Raw genomic sequence first — 22,049 nt, 5'->3', positions numbered from 1 at the left:
CACAATCTGGTGCACTTCGGCCCATTTCTCTTCTGCACTAACCTGCCGTAGTCTCCATTTCTGCCTTGGGATTCTATCTCTCAGATCAAAACCCTCCTGAATATTCTCTGCCTTCTTTTTGGAGTACACATCCACATATATATCTTTTACAATTTTGTGTTGCTGTTGCAAGTCTCTTCGCCTTTCACGAGTAAACACTTCTATCTGACCCTCTGCCTGTTCAGACTTTTCCTCCACCATTATGTCAAACAGGGTGTCCACTAACTAAACCTCAACTCCTTCATCTTTCTCTTTACTTTTCACTTCATGCTGTGACTTATTATAGTGGGATCTGGTTACCACACAGTCTGGGAAAATACCAGGATATTTCTGTTTTAACTCCTCAGTTTCTTCTGCACAACTAGGGATGTCACTCCCACCTTGGATTCTGCCAAATCATTCCCAAAACAAACTGAATTCCTCAAACTGACACTCTGTCAATCTCTCCCAGTGTAACTTCCCCAGGCTTGAGTTGGTACTCCAACCTGATCTTACATAGGGGAACGCTAAATTTCTATCTATCTATTCCATAAGTTACCATACTCTCAGGTAACACATCAGAGAGAGTGCATATTTACTCATCCCTTACTATCAGCAACTGTTTAGATCCTGAATATCTCAAAATTATAACTTCTTGTCCTTCTGTCCTTGTTCTTTCCGAGCAAACTTTACCGACAGGGGTGAATTCTTTCTAGGAGTCTGCTACTAACTTCATCCTCAGCCCCTGCCTTGGCTGCGCACTCTCCTGCAGCTCCTCAGCTCTTGTTGGGGTCTCCTTTACTATTTTCACTAATACTACTGGCTTAGCTTCTTTTACATCTTTTCCCACAGTGCCTTTCTTTAATGACCAGCACTGTGATTTTACATGCCCCACTTTACCACAGTGGAAATACCTGAGGTCTTTCACCTTCTTTCCACCCTTTTGGGCTTCTTTTTTATCCTGTGGTAAATTCTTACCAGTGCTCTCTATTCTTGGTTTCATAACATATGAAGACCCCTTCTCCCAACTTCTATCCTTCAGAGGACAAAATTCTGGCCGGAAGCTTGTCTTATGCACCAACATGTATTCATCTGCTAATTCTGCTGCCCTTCTCACTTCCTGAACTTTCTGTTCCTGAATTCTTACTATCTCTGGAAGTGAGTTTTTAAACTCCTCCAGCAGAATAATCTCTTAGAGCCTTAATGGTCCTGTTTGTAATTTTTATTAATGACTTGGATGAGGGAGTCGAAGGGTGGGTCAGTAAATTTGCAGTTGATACGAAGATTGGTGGAGTTGTGGATAGTGAGGAGGGCTGTTGTCGGCTGCAAAGAGACTTAGATATGATGCAGAGCTGGGCTGAGAAGTGGCAAATGGAGTTCAACCCTGCCAAGTGTGAGGTTGTCCATTTTGGAAAGACAAATAAGAATGCAGAATACAGGGTTAACGGTAGGGGGATCTCCTGAAGAAATGTCCGGGGACTGAGAAGACTGTCGACCATTGATCTCAAGCATCTTTCTTTGTACTCTGAAAGACCCCAACGAGTCGGGAGGTTACACCTAATTCCCATTCAGCTCAAATATATAGGTTGTCCCGATGACACCCTCAGTCAAATATTGCCTTTATATCGTGGCCATTCACTCTTCCCTGAGCCCCTATGTTCAACTCTTGTTCATATCAATAGGTGACGGTGCATTTCTTCTCACAGAGGATAATAGCTTTAAATTAAGGTTGTGTAGGTATAGGACAGATGTTAGGGGTAGGTTCTTTACCCAGAGAGTGGTGGGGGCATGGAATGCGCTGCCTGTGGGAGTGGTAGAGTCAGACTCTTTGGTGACCTTTAAGCGGCAATTGGATAGGTACATGGATGGGTGCTTAAGCTAGGACAAATGTTCGGCACAACATCGTGGGCCGAAGGGCCTGTTCTGTGCTATATTGTTCTATGTTCTATGTCCTATGTCCTATCTATTTTCAAAGCATGCACCCATCTATCAAAATGACTGTGTTTAATTCTTTCGAACTCAACATAAGTCTGACCTGGTTCCTTCATAATGTTTCTGAACCACTGTCTATATGCTTCTGGTACCAATTCATAAGCACTTAAAATAGCCTGTTTAACCTCTTCATAATCTTGTGACCCCTCACCTGACATAGTGGCAAATACCTCACTAGCTCTGCCTACCAGTTTAGTGTGAACTAGCATTACCCATAAATCCTCAGACTACTCCATCTGCCCAGTCAATTTTTCAAATGAAATTAAGGCTTCAACAGCTTTCTCATCGAAATGTGGCAGAGTTTTGATATATTTGTATATATCACTGCCTTCTCTTTTAATCTCCATCCTGTTAACTTGACTTTGCTAACTCAGTTGCAACTTCTCAAGTTCAAATTCTCTCTTTCTGCTCAGCTAAGAACCTTCTATCTTTTTCCTCTCTCTCTTTCTCTCTCCCTCTCTTCTCAGCTAAGAACTTGCTCTCTTTTTCCTCTCCCTCCCTCTTGCTCTCTTTCTCTCTCCCCCTTTCTCTCCCTCTCTCTCTCTGTTTATCTTCTAATTGCATTTTCCTCAATTGTAGTTTAAATTTTTCTACCTCTACAGAACTTGTCTGTTTCTCTGACACACCTAAGTGTTTGAGTAATTCCCTTACAAGTTCAGATTTACTTTTGTCCTTGGTTAAACCCAAATCTAACTTATTTGCTAATTCTAAAAGTATGGCTTTTTTCTTTACTTCTAAACTTCCTTCGCAAATTTGAGAATCATATTCAAATCCCAGAACTTCTTTAGCAATTTTAAGAGCCATTTCTCTCACTTTAAATTTAATAAACCACTGAAATTAAACAAATTGCCTCACCTACGTTTTATTTAAAGATCTTGGACACTAACCTCAAGTGTTTAAATATGCTGGGATTTTTCATACCCCCAAATCTATTCAAATCTGTCTAAACCAGTTCAAATTCAGATGACGAGCCCCCAAACTTTTAAGACACGGGTAAACCCTCCTGCTTAATTTAAACCAGCAATACGGAAAAGATTTATCTTGTGCAGTAATGTGTGAAAATCTGAAAAATGAACAACTTTATTTCTTAAAGTATAACAGAGAATAATTAACAAAGAACTATTTACAACTCTTTCCTCTAATCTATCTTTTTCTTTCCCTTCTATAATACTAGTTTAATAAAAGCCCCGGTGAAGACTTACCAAAAATTCAAATTTCAAAACCAGCCAGCGGTCGAATCTTCTTGTTGTATCTTCCTCAGTAGATTTGTTCTCCAGGTCAGTGTTGATGTTTTTCTCTGTGCAAACTCTTTCTCTAGACAGGTACCCCTCAGAGAGTTCTGACTAGCAGCCTACATCTGTTGGTCTTTCGACAGTTCTCCCCTAGCCGTTCAATTTTTCCCAGTCTTTTACCCCCAAAGCATCGGATTATGTCATTGGCTTTTAATATTGTCAATATACTAAATTCAAACTTGATTGGAATTTGGTATTTTTGGGGGGTATAATTTAAACTGATTGGCCTAATTTGAATTTGTTTTTGTCTCCAGGCAACCAGCTACCCTAGCTGCTGGACCACATTACATTGTATCTTATTCAGAACACTTGGTGCAGTCAGGTAGTTCTGCTAGCTTTTAACTCTCTTAAAGGTGCTGTACATCCACATCTTCATAACAACTTGCAAGGAATGATATACCTACACCCCTAGGTCTCTTTGTTCAGCAATACTCCCAGGGGCCCACCATTAAGTGTATAAATCTTACCTTGACTTACTTTATCAAAATGTAACACCTCACATTTATCTACATTTAACTCCATCTGGCACTCCTGGTCCATTGGCCTATTTGAGGAAGGTCCTATTGTACTCTGAGAAAATCTTCTTCACTGTCCACTAACACCACCAATCTTGGTGTCATCTGCAAATTTACTAACCATCCCTCTTATATTCACATCCAAATCATTGAAATAAATGACAAAAAGCAGTGTAGCAAACATCAATCCTAGTGGTACACCGCTGATCACAGACCTTCAGTTTGAAAAACAACCCTTCATAACTACCCTCTGTTTCCTACATTCAAGCCAATTTTGTGTCCAATTGGCTAGCTCCCCCAGGTTCCTATTTGGCTATAATATTGCTGAAGATTTATGTAAAGGTATTTTCAAGAATGCTTACCTCTGTTTGCAACTATTCGAGTGGCAATTATTTCTCATGTTTCGTTCTGCCTGTTTTACACACGTGCCAATGTCAGCTGCTGTCAGACCATGGGAGAGGTACAGTACATTGAACAGCTTCATCTCAAAAATTAAAATAATGAATGTTCATTGTTCTCCCTCTGAAACAAGAATATTATTGCATAATTCCTATATAAGCCCTGCATAATTCCTGCTGGACTGCATTACTCTTAAATATATTTTTTGCCTTTCTAATTTGTTTTTGTCCCTGTACGTCACAATGTAAACCAACCCCCAAGAAACAGTCAGAAGACAATCAACCACAGCCATCCACGTTTGCAATGACTCTCTGTCCCTGCATTGACAATATTTTGTCAATGTACTGTGTTAAATTTACTTTTGTTAATAAATAGGATTTAAAATCTTCATTCAGGCTGTGGTATACTTTGTGTTAGGCTTTTGGGTGATTTTTGAGTGAACATGAGTGATATTTCTTGCTCGTCTGCCCCAGTGCCACTTTTCTCTTAGGTCCCATTATTTCTATTAAGCGATTTTCTATTCAATGAGATTTCACTCAAATGCAACTACCTATACTTCACAATGTTATTTGGGGGAATTGTACTGTTTCCCAAAGCAGTGTTTGCATGGAGAATGACACATAAATAGAATCGGTGGTCAGCCTGCTGCCTTCCTGCCAATCTTAAGCTAAGTCCAGCCCAACACTTTGGTGGCCACACAAGGCAACATCCAGTTTGCACAACCTTAGGCTGGTTTCTCCCTCTGCTGCAACAGTGAGTGCTGGGGAAGGCAAAATGAAGAAGGACAGTTCGACTTTCATAACCTCAGGTTAAAAAGTGCAAATAACTGTAACTGCTTTGGATAGGTACTTTGTGCCCATTGGGCACACCCTCCCCATAATGATTGTCCCCTTAATACCCTCCAGACCCAGACAACTGAAGTTCCCCTCCCTAATTGCTTCCTGACCAAAGATTACAGTGACATGTACATTATATATCCATGGATCCTCTCCTTATTGGGGCTGTTTGTGATATTGGCTGCTGCTAAAACGGAGTTTGCCTCATCCATGTGCCAAACAGTTTGGCAAGCAGCTAGATAGTGGGAAATACTGTCCCTGAGGAACAACGATTCCACCCTCAGTTCATTAAGTCTGCAAACAATATTATCTGTATTGTGTGGCCACTTATGTCTGTCTTGAGCCTATTGACATTTTCAATGGGGTAGAGGTTAGGTTTATGTTTATGTTTGAAAGAGAAGGGAATATGTCCCCCACTTCTACAAAATTCAGATCTCACTGACATTTTGTTTTAAGATTAAGCAAGAATGTTTCCTAGACACAAGATAGTTGAGCAATGACTTTTACCAATTTAGGTAATTTACAGTGGAGTCGGGTCCTTTAGATCTAATTTTATTAGTAAAGATGATTCTCAGTATGTGTTACAAAATGTTTACAAATATTTTGAATATTTATTGCTATGGATTATCTGGTAACTAACACATTGTAGTTTGAGATCCCTAGTCTGTGCAAATAGGAAGCCACATTTACTACATTAATACAGCGACTACTTCATACAATATTGTTAAACTACTTTGTAGCCAAAGATCAGAAATGATATTAATGCACATTAAAAATTAAAGATGTGATGCAGAAGTCAAATTCACAAGTTACTACATGTTCTCTGCCATCACTAAATTCAAAACAATGGCTTTCAAGATCGTTAAATATAAAATTTTGCAATAAAATACATTTTAGACCAGACTTCATTTAAGATTTTATTAAATATAAAACTTCATACTTCAAATATATTTTTATACACGTCAACAATGAAGAATTAAGGTGAGCTTTTAAGTACAGCAAATAGTATAACAACACTGTCACTTTCCATCCCATTTTGGAAAATTTTTTAAAAGTTGCTTTCAACCTGACCATTAGCAACTTTTTTCCCTCTGCAAATGTCCTTCACATTGGTACTGAAGAAGACTTACATTTCTAGGTACCCATCCTACCAGTTTAAATTAATATCTTTGTCTAGGGGTTTGCACCTACCTCAGCCTCAAATGAATGCCAGTGCAGTAACTGATAACCCTGTATGGGGTATTGACCACTTCTGAAGTAATATGTGGTTTGATAAAATATAATTTGGGCCATTTCTATTGTTCATTCCACACAACAATATAAGCTCGTCATGTTTCTTAAATTCTGTTCAATCCAAGAAATAATGGTATAGATTTAGGGTAGAAGAAAAAATGTGGTTACAAGGTATGCCCACGATGGATTCCATCTTAATCTGTTCTAATTGAATTAAATTTCTCCAGTTTAAGCATGCATTTATGCACATTCAGGTTTTCTCTCTGCATGCCATCAAGCTGAGGTTTAAGTTCTAAACAGTAAGGATGAAAATCTATCCTATACTAAATAGGGAGATGCTGAATTGAGCTGCAAATTCTAAAAAGGAAAAATAAAACTGTGAATGATTTTAGATATGAATCTTCTACCCATTTCTGAAAAAATGTAAAGACCACAATTAAGTGAACTACGGGTGTTTAGTGAACATATGGAAAGTGGTGTTGGGATGGGGTGATGATTAAGACACATTTTGGTGGGGAATATTCCACAAGGAGAGCCACAGATGAACAATAGCCAATGTTACTACTGCTTAGTCCCTCACAAAAAGTACAGTACTTCAGTATGTATAATTTGCAAGTTATTGGCCACAAACATACTACTGTAAAACAAGAAAAACTTTGATTTTAAAAACAGACTAGTCATGTCAGTTAACAGTAAACTTAGCACCAGTGTGACAGTCTGCAGCAGAAATGAGATTAACAAATACAGCTTTGAAACACTGTTCCAACACTGTTCTAAATGTTAAGCCAAACAAAAAAAGACATGCATGGATCAAATCTCCTCTAATGACGAAAATACATAATCTACATCAAAGGTGAGCAGTAATCTACCTGCTGTAAATCACCAATTCTGTTCCAAGTAAGTGGAACATAAACTATATATACACACAAAATAAAATTGATGCAGCAAAACCAGACTAAACATACAGATAAAATGCATATAAAAATACAAACAATTAGTTCTACATTTTAAAACAATGTTGAAGCTATCTTCATGTTTCTACTGATTGTAAAATCCATGAATTGCTCCTGAAGCACCATTAAACCCAAATAGAGAAAAGTGAACAGCAAAATATTACGTTGAGGGCCAATGAATACATGCAGTTTGCACAGCAAGGTGTTGCTGAAGATATCAAGTTCCTCACCTATTCTGAAATGGAATTCATTGTCTTTTTTCCTGCAGACATTAAACTCAATGGCTTACCTTCAGTCTTTGCAAACTCTCTCTTACGTTGGCATCCTATATAAAAGTATTCACGTTTTTCTTTTCAAATGTTTTGATTCTCACTTCATAGAAAAATACTAAACTATTTTATAATTCCCTTAAATTTATTTCTGAAATTAGGACAATTAAAACTGACGGCCAATTTAAAAAAAACTGAGCAAGGCCGCAATTATTTAGTAAAAATGCAATATAAATTTAGCTTCAAGTGATATTAAATAACTTCGTATAATTGGGTGGTTTTGACATTTTATATATATATATATATATATGCACGCAATTATTCAAATAGATTTAAGTGATGAACAAACTATTCTATACAGGCAACGTACAAAGATGCAATACAAAAACAAAACAAACACTACAAACCAAGACCATGTGTGCTCCTTTTATTAACCTTCTGCACTCAAGGAGCCTGTGATGCTGTAGTACCTGCCGATGCTAGATTATTGAACAGAAGCTTTCGCAAAATGCCGGAATAAAATGGCCCATACACCTGTATATTGTAATTAATAATACAGACAAATTGGGATCCAATCTCCTCGAGTTCAACTTGAATAGGTGTAAGGCCTCCTGGAACAACTGAAACAGTCTTCCGCTGATTTGGCACACTGAGCAAATTTCTAACGTACTGTTCAATCCGATTATCTGAAAATTAAATAAAACAATCAACATAAATATGATAGCAACACAAAGTTGGACCATATTGAAAGACGTTGTTTGGATCACAATTTACATCCTGAATATAAGCTCAGTTGGCTGGTGTACAAAGCAGAATGATACTAGCAGCACAGGTTCAATTCCTGCAACTCTGAAGTTACTGTGAAAGCCCTGCCTTATCAACCTCACCCCTTGCCTGAGGTGTAGTAATGCCCAAGTTCTTTGAGACGGTGGCTAAATTCACTTTTGCCACTGACTATGTTGAAATCAAGCCCATTAGCTATTGTGCAAAATGTACAAACTTAGATTGTTTTAGATTAGATATAATTATGCTTGCTTGTGCATTTGCTGAGCAACAATTTCTCTCTCATTTTCTATTCAGTGTACAGTAATATTACATTAGTAATCACAAAAAGGAAGTCCTTCCCACAAAAGCCAAAATTTGCTTTCCTTCCCCCTCCCACTACATGATGTGTACCATTCTTACCATCACCCAACCCAGGCATGTTATTTAAAAATGTATTGTTTTATTTACAGTATTATATATAAAGTCAAAAATCTAATGCATTTCCATTCTCTTTTACTTTTTGATGAGTACGACCTACGGCTGTAGTTATTTTTCTAAAATATGAACGGAATTTTCCAACTTTGATCAAAATTCACAGTAGGGATAATGTTAAGAAATGGAGTTTACTCTGTTACTTAAACCCAAACACCATAAAAACTTGCCTCGCCTCGTAATCTGTTAAAATATGAGTGACAGAGAACTCCCAAATTCCACTATTTAAAGAAAATAACATCAAGTTGTTTTTAAAACTTTAAAAGTGAACATGAAACAACAACTATTCATAACTCTAAGGCCTGCTTTCTCTTAACTGCTTACTATCTACCTCCAACTCTGTAACAACATGCTGTTCCAATATCACACTTATTAAAATGACATCAACTTAATTTCAAAATTCCGTTGACATCTTCTGTGTCTTTCTTCTTCTGGCTGAAGATCTCCCTGGGTTCTCATCTTTTTTTAAATGGAGTATGTTTCATTTGAAGAAAGTACCTTTGAGAGAGAGTATTTCCTAATTTCCTGGAGAGCATGTTGTTAGCTCTCCCTGCATTTCTGTCGCAATGGCAGTTGCTCTCTGACCAAATTTCTAAATATCTGTATTTTATACCCCCCAACATCAGATTGTCTCATTGCATTTATTGTTTTGCCAACATCAAACCAAACTCTATTAGGTTTTGGTATCCTGGGGCATAATTTAAACTGATTGGTAAAATTCAAATTGTTGTCAAAACAGAAACCAAAACTCAGGTATCCATTTCACAGCCAAATGTTACATATTTTCAATTTTCCAGTACACTCTGCGACTGCCATCTAGTCACATACAGAGATGCTTGTACTCTCTCAGTTCAGAACAGCATTCAGACTCTCTTAAAGGTACAGTACACACCTTCAACTTTATAACAAGAAAGATTAGTATAAACTTACACTGGATAGCAAGGTTTTGATTCATGGAGGTATTACAGTTGATCCCTTTTTGCAGTGCAAAAAAGTGTGGGTTTTTCTATTCCTTTTTGGGATGTAGGAGTTGTTGGCTGGCTAGCATTTATGGCCTATCCCTCATTGCCCTTGAGAGGGTGGTGGTGAGCTGCCCTTCTTGAAACACTGCAATCTATGTGCTGTAGGTTGACCCATAATGCCATTGGGGAGACAATTCCAGGATTTTGACCCAAGGTCTTTGAAGGAACAGCAATATATTTCCAAGTCTGGATGATGAATGGCTTGGTGGGGAACTTGCAGGTGGTGGTGTTCTCATGTCTCTGCTGTTCTTGCCCTTCTAGATGCAAGAGGTTGAGAGTTTGGAAGGTGCTGACCAAGGATTTTTGGCAAATTGCTGCGGTGCATTTTGTAGATAGTAGCAGTACTGTGTACTGAGCATTGATGGGGGAGGGAGTGGCTGTTTGTAGATGTGGAGCCAATCAAGCAGGATGCTTTGTCCTGGACGTGGTTAAATTTCAAGTGTTGTTGGAGCTGCACCCATTCAGACAAGTGGGGAGTATTCTATCACACTTCTGATTTGTGCCTTGGGGAGTCAGGAGGTGAGTTAGTCACTATATTATTCCTTGCCTCTGACCCACTCTTGTACGCACTGCATTTATATGGCAAATCCAATTGAGTTTCTGGTCAATGGTAACCTCATAAATGTTGATAATAAGAGATTCAATGATGGTAATACCATTGAATGTCAACGGGCAGTGGTTAGATCATCTTTTATCGGAGATGATCATTGCCTGGCATTCGTGTGGCATAAATGCTACTTGCCACTTGTCAGCCAAGCCTGGATATTTCCAGATCTTATTGCATTTGAAAATGGACTGCTTCATTGTCTGCGGAGTTGTGTTGAACATTACATAATCATCAGCAAATGCAAAATATATCCATGTCTGAGCATGTGTGTGGAGGTTTAAACACTAAGTATGCATTTTGTTTATATCTACAGGGAATATCACAGATATGAATCAGTTAGAAGCTTTGTAAAATCCTAGCTAAATATCAAACTTTGCATTGTTTCAATCATTTACAACATCTCTATTTACCACAGGCAGACTATATATATATTTTTAATTGTGCTATCTCCTGATTATTTTGAGTATTCAAGTCATTTTAGAGAGATGATAAAGTTGAGAAATTTAGTGAAAATTTCTATCATTCATTTATAGAATGTATTGCCAAATCCTAATTGCCTTGTAGGAGGTGGTGATGAGCTATCTTCATTATCCACTGCAGTCCTGGATTGTTGAGACACTCACACAGTCCCTTTGGGAAGCGAGTTCCAAGGTTTTGACCCCACCAGTACTGAAGGAGTGGTGATGTAGTTGGAAGTCAGGATAGTGAGAGATTTGGAAGGGATTTACAGGTGCCATTGCTCTCAGGTATCCACTGCCCTTGGCTGAAGAGGCATCATACTGGATTCAAAAATGTTAACTTTGCTTCTCTCTCCACAGATGCTGCCAGACTTGCTGAGTTTCTCTAGCACTTTGTGTTTGCAGCCATACTGACTTGCTATTCATGGCATTTCACTTCTGCCATGCCATCCTAGCTTACCATTCCAATTAGTTACACAGCCTTCCTCTTTGCACCTCTTATGACTTCCTTCCCACTGGCATCCAATACAGATCATTTGAAATTTGATTCAGTGAGCTGAGATAGAGAGCGTAAGAATGAATTGACCACTCAATTTCCATTCTGTCTCTCCCAACCCAGTGTAAAACAAAATCCTGTGACTGTAATTTGGAGTACACTACTTTAAAAGGGATCGTGGAAGTTTATTTGATAATAGCTTTCAAATGGAATTCAATAAATGCATAATAGGGAAATTTTGCAGGTTTATGGACAATAGCAGGGACTGGGACTAGTTAGTTAGTTCTTTTAAAGAGCCAACACAGATATGAGCTAAAGGACTGCCTTCTCTGCTATAATAGTCTATGATATTAAAGAGTGTATTTCTTGATTGCTATTGTGGAGTCACCATAAAGAGAGTAAGCTAGGGTCAAGATCTGAATGGAAATTACAGAGCCAACAGTTCCTATAAAACAATGGGTTAAGTTTATTAAACCTTTATGACTTGAAATTGAACTTTCTCATTGCAAAAATGTGTTGTCATTATTCACTTTGATACTTTCAATAAATTCTAGGGCACAGTTAAGCTGGGAATTAAAAATGTTTTAAAAATGTTCATATCATCACCCAGATAAAATAAAATGTAACATATTAGCAAAATTAATTTTTGTACTTACTAATCAAGGTACGGACAGGGTTGCTTTCTTCTGCAATGCTGCAGATCTGACCAGTAAGATTTGTTTGATTTTCATTTGTAAGCACAGAGTAACCCCTTTCTGTCAAAGATTGGTTTATTTCAGAACAGATCTTTACACTTATAGTCTTGAGTGTTTCTTCAAGATTGAAATTTCTTCACAGCATGATCAAGAATGAAAAAGAGAGACACAGTGGGTCGGGTTAGTATTTTGTACATTGGTTATCAAAATGGATTAGTTTATTCTGAGGTGTTCGATACAGACCAAAATGTGATCTTATAGCGAAATAAATTCTCAAGGGCAGAAAATAATTGGAACAGGGCAAACTAATATAATTCATTTTAATGTCATGCATTTGATCCTTTTAGAAAATCCCTGGATTTATACGAAAAAGCAAAACAAAATTTCCAAGCAGTTCGAAAAGCCAATCTAAAAGCAGGTTGAAGCATAGCTGAGGGGGATAAGGTGATGTGAAAACACAGAGTGCTACTAAGCAATCATTGCCATTTAGGTTTAACTACAGCATGACATACATACAAGCACTCCTACGAACCTGACCTTGAGAATTTTTTTAAAACAGGGGGATAAGGTGATGTGAAAACACAGAGTGCTACTAAGCAATCATTGCCATTTAGGTTTAACTACAGCATGACATACATACAAGCAATTCCCAATATAAAATGTGAATACAACATATACACAAGTGAAAAAGTCATATTTAGACAGTGTAAGAACTGTAATAATTTTAAAGTAGTAGATAGCTTGCTGTGACCAAATCAACCAATAGAATTTTTTATACATCCTGGAGGCTTCCTGTCTCTATTCCTGATGAAGGGCTTTTGCCCAAAGCATCAATTTTCCCGCTCCTCGGATGCTGCCTGACCTGCTGTGCTTTTCCAGTACCACTCTGATCTAAGCTCTGGTTTCCAGCATCTGCAGTCCTCACTTTTGTCCTCTTTTATACACCTGCCTAGACAAATTCTATGCACACACAACCTTGTGCATGTAGAATTAAAATGCATTCCAGCATTTAAAAATGCTTATAGTTAACTTCATTTTAAGAAAAATAAAGTCCATAGGACATGCAAGGGACCCTTTTAAACCAGATTCTACATGCAGTCATTGTGGTCTCCTCTAGACACTTATTCAAAAATGTGCTCGAGATTTCAACTCCGCTACTGTGGTATCAACAACCTCTTAATTCATAAAATTGTACTGAAAATAACAGCTTGGGAGCATCTTATTGCAAAATCAGATTTTGTTTTTAAACAGATCGCTCCCGCCCCCCCCACAAATGTCTCAAATGTTGCATTTATAATCTTAAAAATGTGATTTATAATCTGAAATACCATTTAAAAAAAGAAAAATCCCCATGTCAGACTAGTTAGCAAGGTTAGAGCTCAGGGAATACAAGGAGAACTCACCATTTGGATACAGAACTGACTCAAAGGTAGAAGACAGAGGGTGGTGGTAAAAGGTTGTTTTTCAGACTGGAGGCCTGTGACCAGTGGAGTGCCACAAGGATCAGTGCTGGGTCGACTACTTTTTTTCAGTTACATAAATGATTTGGATGTGAGCATAGGAGATATTGTTAGTAAGTTTGCAGATGACACCAAAATTGAAGGTGTAGTGAACAGCAAAGAAGTTTTCCTCAGATTACAACAGGATCTTGATCAGATGGGCCAATGGGCTGAGAAGTGGCAGATGGAGTTTAATTTAGATAAATGCGAGATGCTTCATTTTGGGAAAGCAAATCTTAGCAGGACTTATGCACTTAATGGTAAGGTCTTAGGGAGTGTTGCTGAACAAAGAGACCTTGCAGCGCGGGTTCATAGCTCCTTGAAAGTGGAGTCACAGGTAGATAGGACAGTGAAGGTGGTGTTTGGTATGCTTTCCTTTATTGGTCAGAGTATTGAGTACAGGAACTTGGAGGTCATGTTGCGGCTGTACAGGACATTGGTTAGGCCACTGTTGGAATATTGCGTGCAGTGCTGGTCTCCTTCCTATCGGATGTTGTGAAACTTGAAAGGGTTCCGAACGATTTACAAGGATGTTGCCAGGGTTGGAGGATTTGAGCGACAGGGAGAGGTTGAATAGGCTGGGGCTGTTTTCCCTGGAGCTTCTAAAGGCTGAGGGGTGACCTTATAGAGGGGTGTGGATAGGATAAATAGACAAAGTCTTTTCTCTGGGGTGGCAGAGTCCAGAACTAGAGGGCATAGGTTTAGGGTGAGTGGGGAAAGATATAAAAGAGACCTAAGGGGCAATGTTTTCATGCAAAGGGTGGTACGTGCATGGAATGAGCTGCCACAGGAAGTAGTGGAGGCTAGTACAATTGCAACATTTAAAAGCCATCTGGATGGGTATATGAAGAGGAAGGGTTTGGAGGGATATGGGCCAGATGTTGGCAGGTGGGACTAGATCGGGTTGGGATATCTGGTCAGCATGGACAGGTTGGGCCGAAGGGTCTGAAGTGGTGTATAGGGATACAAAGTTTAGAAGACATGAGGATAGATACATGAATAGGAAAGGTTGGGAAGGATATGGGCCAGGAGCAAGCAGGTGAGACTAGTTTAGTTTGGGATTATGTTCGGCATGGACTGGTCAGACCAAAGGGTCTGTTTCCATGCTTTATGACTCTATGATCCAGCTGTCAGAGTGAACAGAATGTCTGAGACTCTTGTTTATATCTGTCAGGCAGGGCTCCCTGATTGGACTGGATTAACATACTCAATTGGGAACTCATTCTATGAGATCCAACTGACTGACCTTGTCATAATACTGTTGTGATTCATTTTGTTGGAACATAAATGCTGAGATTCAGTCACTAAAGAGAATTTAACCCGCAAACCCCAATACCAACATATTGATCATATCTATTCTGCTGTAAACACATTCAAAGGCAGTTTATGGGAACCAAGGCATTCACTAGCCACTGTAATGCACCTCCCTGCATCAAACTCAAGTAGAATCAATTGAGACATGAAAGCAGATTTTTATCACATCACTAATTTTCCAACTTGAATGTTTAATTTGCAGGGAAAAATAATTACAGGGTTAAAAGGTATAGATCAGTGTGTGTGGAACCATTTGGACAGCTCTACCAACTAAACATCATAGGAGTGAGAAGGTGAATGGCCTTTCACTATGAAGATAACATTGCAGTGTTCAAATCGTGGGATTTGTTCTTTTCTAGCTGATCAAATTTTCATTATTTGCATTCAGATGTTGAAAATAAAAATGGTTGGAAACTTAACATTACTGAAAAGAATATCTGGGTAAAAAAGAATAAAAACATGCAGCTTCACTTGTATAAATAGAAATATGTATTAAGAGCATTGGGAGGCCATTCAGGCCCTTGAGCCTGTTGTCATTCAAAAAGATGTTAGTTTCTTTTCCATCTACCCCCAATAACCTTGGACTCCCATGCCTAACAAGCATATATCTACAACTACCTTAAAAAATATTCAATAACCCTGCCTCCGTTATCTTCTAAGACAGAGGTCTAAAGTTGCACAACCCTCAGGAAAAACATCTAATCAAGTATTCCCTGAAAAAGGTGGCCCTAGTTCTGGACTCACCCACAAGAAGAAACATCCTATCCACATCCGCCTGGTCAATGCTGTGCAAGATCCTATTTAGTTCAACTAAATCTCCCTTCAATCTAGTGGAAATGAGCTTAGGCTGTTCAAGCTGTCCTTATAAGACAACCTGTTCTATCCAGGTATCAATCTAGTGACTCACCTGTGAAACATATACCTTTTCTAAGTAGAGGAGAGCAAAACTGCACACAGTGAGAGATATAGTCTCATTAATTACAAAACTAAAGTGTAACACCTTACTTTTTCATTCAGTTCCTCTCATAGTAAAGGATAGCAATTGGTTGTTGAATGTGAAGTGTGTTGTGAGGCATAGGTCCAGTAGTTTGGACCAATACCCAGCATGAGCAAAACCAATGTAGTGTACAAAATCCTTTACAAGGACTGCACAAAACACTACATAGGACAAACAGGAATACAGCTAACGATCCGCATCCATGAATACCAACTAGCCACGAAATGACACGACCAGCTATCCTTAGTAGCCACACACCAGATGACAAGCAACATGAATTTGACTAGAACACTACTATTATAGGACAAGCCAAACAGAGAACAGCCAGGGAATTCCTAGAGGCATGGCACTCATCCACAGATTCAATCAATAAGCACATCGACCTGGACCCAATACACTGACCACTGCAGCAGACAACTGGAACTGACAACCGGAAGCGGCAGATTCAAACCACTACAAATGCTGGAGGAAAGATCACAGAAGCACTTCACAGGAGGCTCCCAAGCACTGAGGATGTCATCTAGACAGGGGACGAAACGTCTGCAACACAAATTCCCAGCTCGGCGAACAGAACCACCACAATGAGCACCCGAGCTACAAATCTTCTCGCAAACTTTGAATTATGTTTTCCTCACAAGCACTGAACACTGTGTAAATTTCCAATACAAGACATTTGAAATCTGGACTTTAAAACAAATAAAAAGGATACAAATAAACCGAATACAGTAATATTTCACTCCCAGAATTTTACTTCAAAAAGTACAAAAACAAGACCTCATCCTTGGCTTTGACCTGACATGAGTCAATGCAGTATCATGGAATACAACCTTAATTCTAGTAGCTGATTGAAAGAAATTGATTTTCTACTATATGATAAAAGAGATGGATAGAAAAATCAAACTCACTTGTCATGCATGCCCTCAAGCAGAACAACAATAACTCGCTTTAATTTTTCTGCAAAGTCAGGTAGTCCTGAAATGGTTGCTCCCACCATGTTGTAGATGATCAACATTATATAGGCCACAAGCCTTTGCAGGTTCAGTCTTTGCTGCAGTTCTTGGAGTCGTGATCGATCAGTCATCAGAGTCTAAAATCAAATCAAAGATAGTTCATGGCATTCAAAATATCTTATGTCGCTAGTAGTTTCTGTGATCATTTGGTACTACAGAAAATATATTCTTCCATCTCATTACATGGTGAAATATTTGCAAATTTATTTTCTCCTTCCCACTTCATGATTTTTCCAGACCATTCACCAAATGTAGCTAACATACTATCTCCTGAATCTCTATCAATGCCTTTTGGATCAGCATATGTTCCTTCCTTCCATAAATTCTGCTGCATTGTAATTTGAAATAATTATACAAATAGGTTTGTTGTCTAACACCATGCCATTATGAGGGGGGATTAGGATCAATATTTGTAACTCCCAGACAGTCAACACCTGAACTCGCTTTCCATCCAAATTAGTTACTTATATAGGCAACATGATAGTGATTTGAAAAAAAGTGCCTAACACTTCATATTGTTAAGACTGTGTTGGAGAAGTCATATTTTCAAAATTCCAAACAGCCAGCAATTAACTGATGAAATTATATTACAAACTTTATTGAAGATATGAAGAGAAATTAAACAAATCAAGCAGCATTAACACCATAGCATGCGTTTAAACTATTAACTCAGTTTTACTTTACAATTCCCTACAACCCCAGTCAAGGTGTTCTTTTATGTTACAAAACTCCTTGAAGCTTCATTCACATTTTCCGATTGAGCAGAAAAAGGTATGCCACAGTCCTCTGGAAGTTACTTTCATTTTCCAGTTATTGTTTGACATCAAGTAATGGAAGGATCCCCATGCAATTGGTAAGGGAAGACGTTCTGGCTCTATAATAATATGGCAAACCCATATTGCTGATTGTCTTTGTACTGCAACCTATGATCTTGTAAGATGAAACCATATTAGTTTTTAAATGCAATTAACTCCAAGCTTCTTTGTATTGTACACATGTCTAGGTTTCTCAACAATTTGAGAATCAGATGTTTCCCATTTGCCTACAATTAAATTTCTTAAAATTTTATTTCTTAAAATTAATTATATCCTGACAAGAATTATGAATCAGATATTTACAATCAAAATCTCCAAATGAGAATGGTACTACCAGGCACCTAGAAGTACAAAATGTAATATTTCTCCACAAGAGTGAAAAAAAAAATTACTTTTAAATATTCTATACACATGATTTGGTCTTGTTAATTCTTTGAAAATAGTAAAATAAAAGCCACCCAGATAATTGGACTTTTTAAAAAACAAAATGCAGCTGAACAGCCGTTGGTTTATATTGAATTTCTCTGGGTTTAATCTACCCATGCCAAATCCATTATTCCATGATTCAACCTTCATTTTGTTAGGGCCAGAGTTCTGGCCCAATTCGATGAGTGATAGTTGGTTCCTCCATGTCACCCTTTCCCACCATGTTGCTACCTATTTCAGCTTTTTGTTCAGCTACTACAAGTGTCCTAGCCATCTCTTCTCATGAGGTCTTCTCAGTTTCCAAACTCATCTTGCTGCTTTTTATCCCCCCAAATTGTTATGGCTAAACTTTTCTTAAAACATGTATGCTGATCTGCAGCAGTTCAAGCAACAACTCACCACCACCTTCTGAAAAGGCAATTAGGATTAAGCAATAAATACTGGCCCATCCAATGAAGCCCACATATCCTAAATGATAAAATTTGAAATATAATTCAGTGGCAGACTGGAAGCCAAGGTGAACCTGCTCCAAAAGGTGACTGGTTTATTATAATGAATGACAAAGGATCATAGAGAACTGGTTGTGTTTTAATAGAAAGACTGACTGGTAATGGGTGTTGGTGGTAGTGGTGGTGATGGGGTTGGACGGGGTGGCGGGGGAGAAGAGAGCAAGAAATGCTGAGTGATGCCTAATAACCATCTTTGTACCACCAAATAAATTTGATTGCTCTTTCATGATAGTTAAGTATTTATATTTTAATGACAATCATGTAAACAAAATCACAAAATGGCAGACTCAAAAAGGAGCAAAGAAGTGTAAGGAATGCTTTGCTATTTTATGTACTCTATATAAAAGACAAACCACCATCAATTGATCACATTTTATTGGAGAAAAAAAAATGCAAAATCAAAAAAATTTCCATCTGCATCTAGTAGATCAAGAGTTGAGCCATTAGTGGTGTCAGCATAACCATCATAATGCAGGTGTTTGAAGATATTTAAATTACACAGGCACAACAGGAACAACCAAATATGAATTCCCTTCTAAAGTTATGAGAAGAATATTCAGCAAGTTTACAAGGCTAGAAATTTGACTTGGACCATGGCACAAAATGGAATATTAGGCATGGTGTACAATGGGTCTGAAGCAATTTTTCCCATTTTAGAGACAAATTTCTAATTAATAAAATTATTTGTGTAGAGAGAAGTAATTCTTCTACTTAATTTAATTACAATCTTTGCAAATGAATGGTTGAAAGTCTAAAATTTCCATTGTAGTCTGGCCTGGGATGAAGTATTCCTCTCTGGAGATTGCGAATTTGCTCGGTCTGATAAACAAATAGTTTTTATTTAGGATGCGTTCTATAAAGTCAAGACTTGACAACCTCATCCCATATTCCAATGGATGGAAGATGATTATAGAAGTTGTGCTGTGACAAAGACACAGGAGAAAGTTTCTGCAGCACCACATGTCAGAGAGGGTATTTTCTCATGACAGCTGATTCCTTGCACATTATTCTTGGTTCCAAAACAATATTGTTTAATGGCAGACTCTCTGATCCCATGCTATTTAAAATGCTATTGCAATTCTCCCACAAGAGACCGTTCTAATTTTTCTGTCTTTAAAGGCAGCACAGTCTTTTCTTAATAAAATCGTGAACATTCAAATTGTCAAAAGATTTCCCCATAATGATCTGGCCTGAAGAAACTTACATTTTCATCCTCAAATCCTCTTTAAATTGTTGGACCTAAAAGGACCATCTCAGTTCAAAAGATCCTGAAGAGCTCAAAATTTCAAACAGGTTGCTCAAACTCAGTTTCTACAACTTTGGAAAATGTTCCAAATTCACAGGAGTTTCAGAATCTCTTATACAAAAATCGTAATATTTACCTCAGGTAAGGGCTTATTGTCGTAGTCCCATTGCAACAACTTCAAATAACCATTGTTTAGCACAGATGATGGACTGAGGGGAAGACTGGAACTCCCATTAGTATCAGAAGGGGAGGTGTCTGAGGTGGTCATAGATGCCGATACTTCAGTAACAGACTCCTTTAACCACTGAGTTGTATAATCAAGAGCATCTATAAACAGAAATATAAATGTTTGTGGGGAATTAAATATTGCTCAAGTATGTTAATATCCTATAGAATTAAAATGATCTTTAAAGAAAAAACAATCACCACCAGCTTTATAGACAAGAGTGCCATTTAGTTCAGAAGGGGGTAATGAAAACAATCATCCTCAGTAGATTTCTGCCAATTTCTGCATTTCCCACACAGTCCATAAACAGAAATCAGAATGTGTAGAAGCCATCATATATAATAAGAATTAATATTCTGAGGAAGGGTCACTTGACCACAGATAATAACTCTGATTTCTCGCCACAGATGCTGCCAGCTTTGCTGAGTTTTTCCATCAATTTCTGCTTTTGTTCCATTTACAGCATCTGTTGCTTTTTTGGTTTTTACTTTGGAATTAATATCAGGTGCTTTAAAATTTATCACAGCGCAAAGTCTATCCCATTTAATCTCAAGGGGAAGTTCTGTATATGTACTCCTGTAGTCCTCAAAACATTTTCTGAATATTTATTCTTCCCACGTCTGCATTATATAGGGTCTATCATCCTGTAGCCTCTCAGCAACACTGGACCTATTAAATTCTGTGGGATATCTTCCCTTTGTACTTATGCCAATCAATGTCCCCACTTGTGTTTTAATGTCCTTCTATGTTACCTTAAAAATTATTTGCCTTCAAAGTTAGATGTCACTCCTTATCTGGAGGATGTCAAATACTAACAAGGCAACCCCGCCCCCTCTGCCCACCTCCCTTAAGATGAATCCGGCCACTTCCCAAACTTATACATATAAAATGTTTACTCAAATATCTCAATCAAAAATTCATTCTACACAATATTAGCAAGAACCAGAGAGGAAGGACCGAGCAGTGGGCCTTCTTATTTGGTTAAGTATTGTACATTTATCACAAATCACTATTAAATCTACTAAAAACTTACAGGGCTGTTTATTGAGATAATCCTGGAACTTGCTTCGCTCGTAATCAACTGAACATTGTTGGATGTGTGGTCGGATATTTTGAATGGTGAAGTTGACCATATCCATTGCCATCAAATCAAGAACATTAAATATCTCTCTGGTAAAGAAATACAAAGCTCACTCACATAATTAAGAAACAACGTTTTATTAGAAATGTATGTAAGAAAAAAAAGTAACACTTTGGTCAGAAAATATATTGGTCCTCTTTTTAAAAATCAATATATACTTAGAAAGATAAGCGGCAAGATAGCATATGTGCAGGCAGATTTAAACTTGAGACAGACTGGGAATGCAGCAAAAAGGAAGGATAACTTAGGACATCTTATGACTTCCAATATCTCTAATGACAAGAAAGTTAGCATTAAGGCACTTTAGCTGAATGCTCGTAGCATTCGTAACAAAGCAGACGAACTAATGGCACAGATCATCGTGAATGATTATGATGTGGTAGGCATCACAGAGACATGGTTATAGGGGGTCAGGACTGGCAGTTAAACATCCAAAGGTTTTCAACTTATCGAAAAGACAGGGAGGTGGGCAGAGGGGGCGGGGTTGCCTTGTTAGTTAAGAACAAAATTAAATCTATGGCACTGAATGACATAGTGTCGGATGATGTGGAGTCTGTGTGGGTGGAATTGAGGAACCACAAAGGCAAAAAAACCATAATGGGAGAGTTATGTACAGACCTCCTAACAGTGGTCAGGACCAGGGGCGCAACATGTATCGGGAAATAGAGAAGGCATGTCAGAAAGGCAAGGTCACAGTGATCATGGGAGACTTCAATATGCAGGTGCTCTGGGTAAATAATGTTGCCAGTGGATCCAAAGAAAGGGAATTCATGAAATGCTTACAGGATGGCTTTTTGGAACAGCTTGACATGGAGCCCACAAGG

At 38.1% G+C, this 22,049-nt stretch overlaps 1 protein-coding gene across 1 annotated transcript in view; it reads right to left on the bottom strand.

The window, feature by feature from the left end:
- Positions 1 to 5,956: 5,956 nt before the first annotated feature.
- Positions 5,957 to 22,049, bottom strand: part of LOC122561664 (T-complex protein 11-like protein 2) — a 47,843-nt gene continuing 31,750 nt past the window's right edge. Inside the window, exons 7-11 of the mRNA XM_043713617.1 lie at positions 21,118 to 21,254; positions 19,995 to 20,185; positions 16,758 to 16,939; positions 12,004 to 12,176; positions 5,957 to 8,193 (exon numbers count right to left, since the gene is read on the bottom strand). Coding sequence (XP_043569552.1) covers positions 7,952 to 8,193; positions 12,004 to 12,176; positions 16,758 to 16,939; positions 19,995 to 20,185; positions 21,118 to 21,254 — 925 coding nt within the window. The 3' untranslated portion in view covers positions 5,957 to 7,951. The remainder of the gene's footprint in view (positions 8,194 to 12,003; positions 12,177 to 16,757; positions 16,940 to 19,994; positions 20,186 to 21,117; positions 21,255 to 22,049) is intronic.

This window comes from Chiloscyllium plagiosum, chromosome 23 (genome assembly GCF_004010195.1).
Source record: "Chiloscyllium plagiosum isolate BGI_BamShark_2017 chromosome 23, ASM401019v2, whole genome shotgun sequence".
NCBI lineage: Eukaryota > Metazoa > Chordata > Chondrichthyes > Orectolobiformes > Hemiscylliidae > Chiloscyllium > Chiloscyllium plagiosum.
Note: the sequence above shows the minus strand (reverse complement) of the source record. Positions and strands in the feature narration are given on the sequence as shown.